General features: G+C 41.8%; 1 protein-coding gene across 1 annotated transcript in view; it reads left to right on the top strand.

The window, feature by feature from the left end:
• Positions 1 to 10097, top strand: part of HEG1 (heart development protein with EGF-like domains 1) — a 75609-nt gene that overhangs the window by 58142 nt on the left and 7370 nt on the right. The window contains exons 13-15 of the mRNA XM_006869430.1: positions 1094 to 1136; positions 1269 to 1306; positions 6343 to 6430. Of these exons, the coding sequence (XP_006869492.1) occupies positions 1094 to 1136; positions 1269 to 1306; positions 6343 to 6430 (169 nt within the window). The remainder of the gene's footprint in view (positions 1 to 1093; positions 1137 to 1268; positions 1307 to 6342; positions 6431 to 10097) is intronic.

The following is a 10097-nucleotide window of genomic DNA, read 5'->3' as shown; positions in this document are numbered from 1 at the left end:
CAGCATCCATATAAATAGAGAAAAGATTAAAGTTGTCAAAGACTTCATTTTGCTTGGATCAACCATCAACACTCACGGAAGCAGCAGTCAAGAAATCAAACGACGTATTGCATTAGGCAAATCTGCTGCACAAAACCTTTTTTAAAGTGTTGAAGAGCAAAGATGTCAGTTTGAGGCCTGAGGTGCACCTGACCCAAGCCATGGTATTTTCAATAACCTCATATGCATACAAAAGCAGGACGGTGAATAAGAAAGACCATAGAAGAATTGATACTTTTGAGTTATGGTGTTGGAGGAGAATATTGAAAAGTGCCATGGGCTGCCAAAAGAACCAATAGATCCATTTTGGAAGAAGTGCAGCCAGAGTGCTTCTTGGAGGCCAGGATGGACAGACTTTGTATCTCATACTTCGGACATATTATCAGGAAGGACTAGACACTGGAGAAGGATATCCTGTTCGGTAAGATGGAGGGTAAGAGAAAAATCCCCAATGAGATGGATTGGCACAGTGGCGGCAACAATGGGCTCAGGCCTTGCAGTTGGCCCAGGACCAGGCAGTGTTTCCTTCTGTTGTGCACAGGGTCACTATGAGTTGGTGCAGACTTGATGGCACGTAACTACTACTTCTAATTACAGGTATGGCGCTGTAAAATCAGCACTGAGCTGTTAACAACAAGGTCAGCAGTTCAAACCCACCAGCCATTCCTCAGAAGCCCTGTCCAGGGTTGCTGTGAGTTAGAATTGACTTGCTAGCACTTAACAATAATTACAGCTACAGATACTTGGTGGTTACTATGTGTTACGCACTGTGCTAAGCCATTTATGTACTATATCTCTCTTAATCCTCTTCTAGAAATTTATGAGATTATTATTGTCCTCTTTTCACATATGGGAAACTGAGAGCCACAAAGAGTTTAAGAAAGATTTGACCTAATAACAGTATTTCTGCAGGTTTTAGATACTCCTAAAGCTGTTTGTAGCTTCTGATTCTAGCATGTTCTGTGGACTTTAGGATGACTGGAGTTTAATTAACTGTGAGTTTGGACAGAGGGAGGTAAACAGATGATTCATGGATTTTTCTTTTCTCTTTCAGCATGTGAAGATGGGTATAGGCTTGAAAATGAAACCTGTATGAGGTAGGCTCCTTGTTCATGTTTTCTGATGAATTTGTCACAAACCTTACTTGGAAATTACTTACAGTGAATTACCTAATTACTTTTGAGATTTGAAACTAATTCTTATTTCTTTTTGTTGATGTTGATTTTCAGTTGTCCATTTGGCCTTGGTGGGCTCAACTGTGGAAACCGTAAGTAGACAAAACTCTAGAGCCCCACTTGGGCCGTCATTAACACATAGGATGTCTGTCTCCAGCTTCCTTCAGTTTACATTCTCAGATCCTGCGCTAGGTAGTACAGGGGAAACAAAGGTAAAAGACTTGATGGTTGTTCCTTAGAGGCTTACTGTTGTTGTAAAGTGCCGTCCAGTCTATTCTGACCCACAGTGACCCTGTATAGGGTTTCCAAGGAGCAGCTGGTGAACTTGAAACGCCGTCCTTGCAGTTCAAACGGCTTTGCAGTCTGGTGCATTAACCCACAGCCCACACCAGGACACCTCTTAGAGGCTTAGGGGCTACTATTTCTAAATAACTCTGACTGTGCTAATGCTGACCAGAGTATTAATACAGTAAATGAGGTATGAGGGGAGAAAGAAAGCCCAGATAGAGGGAACCAGTTAAGCAAAGGTCTTGAGGCAGGGATGGGTTGGTATTGTTCTGGTGACAGACAATGTTTGGAGAGATGTGGCTCAAATGAAGAATGAAGGGAAGGAGGGGAATTAAGAATTGGGTTGGTGAACTATGTGGAGACCAGGCTGCAGGGGTTTTTTTATTTCAGGCTGAGTGGTTTAGACATTAGATGCTGGGGAGTGCTACCGAAAATCAACCCAAACCCAGTTCCGCCATTTTGATTCAAACTCATAGTTTCCCTAAAAGACAGATTAGAACTACCCCATAGGGATTCGGTGGACAAGCAGACTGTCATATTTTTTCCCTGTGAAGCGGATGGTGGTTTCTAACTGTTGACCTTTTGGTTAAGCAGCTTCTATGCAAATTTGTATGCATTTTAAGGTTTGAGAGAAACACTGTTATATTTCCTTATAGGAATATGTATGTGAATAGATTTTAGATAGAAATTATAGATTGGATCTCCCTGAGTGCACTGTTTTGCCGCCTATTTTTTTAACCTAATAAACAATGGCATGCTTTCATTTACATAATTTTATAATGTCACTTTTGATAGTCCTGTGGAAGAGTCCTGGTGTGGCATGGTGGGATAAGTGCTGGACTAAAAGTCAGTTTGAACCACAAGGCTGTTAGTTCAAATTTACCAGTCCCTCCTTGAAAACCCTATACTACACCCAGAACCTTCTGAGAGTGGGACATTCACACTTGAAAGGACATGCAGACCAATCCAGAGTGGCTAGAGAAACAGAAGATACTTCTTGAAAGACCAGCAGGAAATAAGAAAAGCAGACTGGCCATTACAAGAACAAGCAAGCTATTTGCCTGGGAGTCATTAAGGCAAGAAAAGTCAACCCATCTAGTTAAACCAAGACTGAAACTCAAAAGAAACACAGGGGCAGGCTTGCAAGCTCGCTGGTGACCTCCTTGGTCTACTTGTGAGTGGAAGTGGAGGAAATGCAGCAATGAGGGCATGGGCTGAGTTTAGCCATGTTCCAGAGACACCCACTGATCTTGAGATGAGAGAGAAGAGGAAAAGCTGGCTGGTCTGAAGTTTAGGAAGACGTGTAAACTCCTGAGTCCATGAACACTGACCTAGTCTCTGGGGGCTAGAGTTGAGAGTGAAGCAGCCGGTGGTCTGAAGTGCGGGGGAGGCGTGAAAGAATGCCCAAACTTGCAGATAGTACCCATTTAACCTATCTTGGATGGCTTAATAATCAGAACTTGACTAGCAGATGATAAAGAAGTTTGATACGGGAAGCAAGTGTAAATTGCTTCAATTTGATTAACTGGACCTTTGCTTATGGATGTAATTGCTCAAAATTCCAACCAAGAGGGAAGAATTCTTCACATCAAGGATCAAGCCTATCCTCTCAGTACACAAGGTTGATAGAGATGAGCAACTTAGACATTGGCTACCAAAAGTGGGGGGCTGTAAAGGAGTCCTGGTGTAGCACTGTAGGCTAATGCGCTGGACTGCAAAATCAGTTTGAACCACAAGGTCAGTGGTTCAAGCTCACCAGCCACTTCTTGGAAGCCCTACACAAGGTCACTGTGGGTTAGCACTAACTTGACAGCACTTAACGTAAAGACATGAAGTGGCTGACTTACAAGCTTTCAAGAGTGTGCTTACTTTCAGAACGAGGGGGCTAAGATACAATTTTTTTTTTTAATCCTATACAAGGTCTCTGTGAGTCAGCATTGACTCAGCGACACTTAACAACAATAACAATGGAGTCCTGATGTGTCTCTGTAGGATAAGCACTGAATTGTTAACCGCAAGGTCAGAGGTTCAAACCCACCAGCAGCTCCTCAGAAACAGGGTGGCTAAGAGTTGGAACCAAGTAGATGGCACTTTACAACAACAACAATGGAATTCTTCCCTATAGATAATGCCATAATTTATTTAACCATTCCCCTCACATTAGCTTTGAAAAAGCTCTTATATTGCCACCCTCTAAGCCATATATTTATGAATCGGGCTGCAAACCGCAAGGTCAGCGGTTCGAAACTACCAGCTGTTCCGCGGGAGAAAGATGTGGCTTTCTGCTCCCGTAAAGATATACAAACTCGGAAACCCTGTACAGGGTCGCTATGAGTCGGAACTGACTCCACGGCACATAACAACAACAAGCCCTATCTTTGTTTGATGGTTATTGTTACTTTGTGATTATAGAGCTCATATACTTTTTCTAGATTACCTTTTCCTGGTTTCAGACATATTTACCCATTCCTCTTTTATATTCACAGTGTGCCTTTTTATACATCACCCTTTGAGAGGTTCTGTGTGTTTTCAGTGGGTTCTTTTCCCCTACTGACCGCCCCCGCACAACCAGAGAGGAGCTAGAGCCTCTCCTCTCCATGTATAAGGAGTCCTGATGATACAGCAGGTTAAGCACTGGGCTGCTAACCTTAAGGGTGGTCGTTCAAACCCACCAGCTTCTCAGTGGGAGAAAGATAGGACAGTCTGCTTCCATAAAGATTTACAGCTGTGGCAACCCTGTGAGGCAGTTCTACTCTGTTCTGTTGGGTCACAATGAGTTGGAATCAACTTGACAGTAGTATCTTGACAGGAGCTTTGTCTCTAGTATGTCTTCAGACTGGTGGTGTTCCGTTATTATCAAGTTCTATACCATCGAATTAAAAGGACAGATAGACAGGTGCACCACTTGTATTTGCTTTTACCTCAGTCTGTTCCCCTCAGATGTTGACTCCCAGCCAGCCTCATGGGATCAGGAGCTTAGTGAAGAGAGCAGAAGAGGGATGAGATCTTGGCCCATATTTCATCCTGGGTCTTGCAACCCAAGAAAGAGCACAACTATTTCCACAAGAAATCAATATCAAAATTTTAAAGGATTGCCATTAAATAGAATATATTGAGAATATAATTTTACCAGAAGTGCATAAGAGTAAAACCAGCTAACTTTTTTTTTTTAAGCTGAGAACCATCTTTACTTAGCTGTGAATAAGATCAAAGCAAAGACCAGACTGTTGCCATACAAGGTCACCTTGTCATTTCTGCTTCCCCTGCCAGTCACAGGCTGGGGATGCAATAGATAATCCACAGTCTTGCTGCTCTATTCCAGCGTGGAGCATTACCACATAACGTTTTTCATATTAGTTATGTGTTTGTTTGTGACTCCTGGTTTCTGATAACTAAGTGCAATACGTATTTATTGTGGACTGACTCGGTACCTAGTTTGCACAGATTTAACCAGTTATACAGGAGGCTTCAGAAAGTTCATAGACCGATTCCATGACTGTTCCAGTCCATGTTTCCTTGAACTGTATTTCTTCTACATTTGTGGAGTCTAACCTAGGCGTGCCTCCTTTTTATTTTTTGAAGAAAGAGCCTAAAGCCAAATAAAGAATTTTTCTATCCACTCAATTTCAAAAATTAAAAGACAATTAATATCAAAGGGTAGGAAGTGGTCAAGAAAAAAATCCTCTGTTTTCTCCATTACTTTTAAAAATCAACTTCACTGAGACATAATTTTCACAAAGAAAAATACAACCATAGCAAGTGAGGGAAGAAAGAAAACAGGTAGGAGGAAAAGGATAAAAGCTTAGAACAAAACAATTTTAGTTTTTGAAAAGTTCATGACATTGCCTCTATTTTTCTCTTCTAACCATCTATTGTTGTTGTTGTTAAGTGCCGTCGAGTCGGTTCCGACCCATAGCGACCCTATACAGGGTTTCCGAGGGTGTAAATCCTTACGGGAGTAGAAAACCATCTATAGATGAATGAAAATGCCATTTGGGATGGGTCTGTTGGTAGTATTTGTTGTTAAGTGCTGTTGAGTTGGTTTTGACTCATAGTGAGCCTGCTGTATAGTGTTTTCAAGGAGAGGCTGGTGGGTTTAAACCACTGACCTTGCGGTTCTTCGCAGTCCAGTGCTTATCCTACAGCACCACACTAGGACTTGGAGGCACCATTCTAGGAGTGGCTAGGAAAGGGGAACTCTCCATGCTATTTAAATAACAGGATAGGTAGACAGCTGCAGAGCTCCATGAGGCAACATTAGGAGTCCTGGTAGCACAATAATGAAATACTTGACTGCTAGCCAGGGCGTTAGGCGCTCTGGTAGTGTAGTGGTTATGAATTGGGCTGCGAACCGCAAGGTCAGCAGTTCGAAACTACCAGCTGCTCTGCGGGAGAAAGATTAGGCTTTCTGCTCCCGTAAAGATTTACAGCCTCGGAAACCCTGTTCAGGGTCGCTATGGGTTGGAACTGACTCGACGGCACATAACAACAACAACAAGCCAGGACGTTGGTAGTTTGAACTACCCAGTGGCTCTGTAGGAGAAAGCTCTGGCATCTGCTTCCATAAAGATTACAGACTATGGGGCCGTTCGGTTCTGTCACATGGGGTCTCTAGAGATCAGAATTGACTCAACAACACCTAACACAACACCGTGCATCAACAGAGATGTTGAGGAGTCCTTCCTGGGGCCCAGGAAGTGGAAGGTGAGCTCATGAACTGAGGCAGGGTGATAGGTGCGGGGGGGATGTGTGTGTGTGTTGGAGGAACCATTGTACTTGGACATTTCTTCATTGCTTCTTACCAATCCACGCTTTTATTTCTGTGTGTTTTTATGTTTAGCCTATCAACTCATCACGGTGGTGATTGCAGCAGCAGGAGGTGGGCTTTTACTTATCCTGGGTATTGCACTGATTGTTACCTGTTGCAGGTAAGTGGTGTGAATTCTTCTAATTCTGGTTCTTTGCTTGTGATATGCAAGGGTCTACTTTTACTCTTTTAAAGCAACTGTAGGGTAGTTTTCAATGTTAAATCATAACATATGACTGAATCGTTAAAAAGAAAGCAAATTCATGACAGTTGATGCCTGTGGGGAAAGAAAAGGGGAGCAAATGAGATTTCATTTTGTTTATGAGAAATGAATGTCCAAAAGCACAAGAAGAAAGAGACAAGAAAGAAGAGGTGAACTGGACCTCATCAAAATTAAAAAACACTTGTGCTTCAAAGGATACTGTTAAGCAAGGGAAAAGACAAGCCATAGAATGGGTTGCCAGTCATATATCCCATAAGAGACTTGTATACAAAATATATAAAGAACTCTTACAACTCGGTCATAAAAAAGACAATCTAATTTAAAAATGGGCATAGGATCTGAGAATAGATTTTTCCACAAGAAGTTCAAATAGCCAATAAGCACATGAAATGATGCCTGACTTCATTAATCATTAGAGAAAAGCAAATCAAAACCACATGATATACCGCTTTTTATACCCACTGTTGTAGGGTAGATAGCAATTTTTTTTTTAAAAAAAAGCATAAGAAAGAAAATAACAAGGTTATGAAGAAATTGGAACGCTCAGACACTGCTGGTAAACGGTAAACTACTGCTGCTGTTTTTAGAAAACTGCTTGGCAGTTCCTTAAAAATTAAACATAGAGTTATCATATGACCCAGTGATCCTACTTGAAAGTATATTCGCAAGAGAAATAAGAAACACATGGTACTTGAGAGACCCTGTACATGAATGTTTATAGTTATTACTCATAATAGCCAAAAGGTGGAAACATGTCTGCCAACTAATAAATGGATAAACAAAATGTGTATATCCACAAGGAATAAAGTATTGATTGTTGTTGTTGTTAAGTGCCGTAGACTTGGTTCCAACTCACAGTGACGCTGTATAGGGTTTCCGAGGAGTGGCTGGTGAGCTTGAACCGCCAACCTTGTGGTTCTATCTGACCTTGCAGTCCAGTGCATTAACCCACAGCACCAAAGCAGGACTCTGAAGTATTGATATATGCTACAAAATAGATGAACCTTAAAAACAGTATGCTGAGTGAAAGTGAATGCCAGTCAAAAATCGACCACATATTGCATGATTCCATTTATGTGAGATATCTAAAATAGGCACATCTATACGAATAGGGCTGCGAACCGCAAGGTCAGCAGTTCGAAACTACCAGGTGTTCCATGGGGGAAAGATGAAGCTTTCTGCCCCCTCAGAAACCCTGTACAGGGTCTCTATGAGTCGGAACCGACTCCACAGCACAAAACAACAACAACATAGAGACAATTCTGGTGTGGCGCTGAGTGATAAAACACCGGACCACAAGGTCAGTTTGAACCTTAAGGTTGGCAGTTCAAATTCATTAGTCCCTCCTCAGAAACCCTATACAGGGTCACTAAGAGTCGAAACCAACTCGAAGGCACTTAACAGCAACAACATAGCGACAGAAAGCAGATTTGTGGTTGCGCAGGACTAGGGAAGTATCTTAGGCGAAGATACGGTGTAGTGGCTGCAACGTATCAGTTTTCTTTTGGAGGTAATAAAAAATGTTCCCAAATTAATGGTAATGCTGTTTGTACAACTCTGTGAGCATACTAAAAATCATTGAATGATACTCTTTAAATGAGTGAAGTGTATGTTGTGTGAATTATTGCTCAATAAAACTGTCATCAATAGTAATAATAATTATAGCAGGAATATGGAATGAGTAAAATTTACTCCACAGTAAAATTGATTCTAGGCTTTCTGGAAGCCATTGGTGATTGAGTTCTTACTGGAAAAAGAAAAGAGAAATTGGTCTCTCTTCCTAGTAGTGTGGAGTCCTTGTGTGGTGCTATAGGATAAGCACTGGACTGCTAACCACAGGTTGTAAGTTCAAACTCACCAGCCACTCTGTGGGAGAAAGCGGACTTTCTGCTCCTGTAAATATTTGCAGCCGCAGAAACCTAATTCAGTGTCGCTGTGAGTTGCAATCAGCTGGATGGCACTGACTTTGTTTTTATTGTTGTTGCTATTCTCCTCTGTGGTTAGATATTCAGGTAAGGGAAAATTAGAACCTTTGATTGAGAAGATAATAAGTTTCAAGAATTATCAGGACTTGATAATAGAGTCCTGGTGAGGCGCTGTGGACTAATGGGTCAGGCTGCAAAGACGTTTGAACCACAAAGTCGGTAGTTCAAGCTCACCAGCTGCTCCTTGGAAACCCTATACAGGGTCGCTATGTGTCGGAATCGACTCAGCGGTCCTTAGCTACAACAACAACAGATGGAAGAAACCTACCAAAGTACTAAGTTTCCTTTTCTACCACTGACATTTTAAGATAGCAAATGTCTCCACTGTGGCTAAAGAGAATCAGGCTATGGACTTGCAGCAGTTTGCCCTAACCACCTGTGGTGTCTCTTTTAGCCATAGTCTGTAACTCCCACCAAACAATGTTTCTGCCCTGCTGGGTTTGGGTAAGAGAAGGCGGGAGAAGATGCTGATAGGATGACATCATTCAGCTGTGGATGTTGCACAGTTTATTGTAATTGTAGAAACTTGAAACTCTAGAATGGGTATAAAATGAACTATCCCAGAAGCATGAGGGGAAGTCTCACTACCATCAAAGAAGAGTCAGGAGTGGAGTATGTCTTTTGGACCCCGAAATCCCTGCACTTTGAACCTCCTGATCAGAAAGCTGTGACCCTGGAGGAGTGGCAGAGGAGCAACAGCAACAGAACGAAAAACCAGATCATAGACACAGAGTAGTGGGCTTCCTAACCCACGAAGCAAGTAAAGTTGAGTGACTTTGGGCCAGAAGCTTGTTTAAAGCATGCACTGCCTCTGGGCACTTAAGTAGGGGAGCTAGGTTGGCTGACCCATGGAGCTAGAGCTGAGTGCCTTCAGGTGTGTCCTGTGGGCATTTATTAGAAGCTGACTGGAAAAACTGCCCTGAGCAATAGTAAACTGTTACCGTCCCTAATCAACCCTGTAACTTTGAGTGTTGTCTTTGCATTCTGCGTAGTCATTACAAAGGAATACTGAGCCCAGTGGAGTAGAGAGGGCTGTGAGAAGAATTGGGTTGGTGCTCAGTTTTTGCACCACCATACTTAATCTGTGTGCTGAGCAAATAATATGAGAAGCTGGATTCGATAAAGGAAGGATGGGGCACTCATTAACAATCTGTGATACCGGGATGACACCACTTTGCTTGCTGAAAGCAGAGGACTTGAAGCACTTAACTGTTGAAGATCAAAAACTACAGCCTTCACTATGGATTACTCCTTAACATAAAACAAAAATCCTCACAACTGAATCAATAAAAATCATCACTAGAAATGAAGAACAATTTAAAGTTGTCAAGGATTTCATTTTACTTGGATCCATAATCAATGTCCATGGAAGCAGATGTCAATAAATCAAATACTGCTTTGGGGAAATCTGCTGTAAAAGACCTTTTAAAAGTGTTAAAACAAAAATAACACTTTGAGGACCAAAGTGCACCTGCCCCAATCATGGTATTTTCTTTTTCTTTTTTCAGTTGGCATTATATCTTTTTTTTTTCTTTAATGTTTTATTGTGAATTATTTGATAGTTTACATGGGAGAACATT

Source organism: Chrysochloris asiatica, unplaced genomic scaffold, assembly GCF_000296735.1.
Source record: "Chrysochloris asiatica unplaced genomic scaffold, ChrAsi1.0 scaffold00130, whole genome shotgun sequence".
NCBI classification, from domain to species: Eukaryota; Metazoa; Chordata; class Mammalia; order Afrosoricida; family Chrysochloridae; genus Chrysochloris; species Chrysochloris asiatica.
The sequence above is the reverse complement of the archived record's forward strand: the minus strand, read 5'-3'. Positions and strand labels throughout refer to the sequence as shown.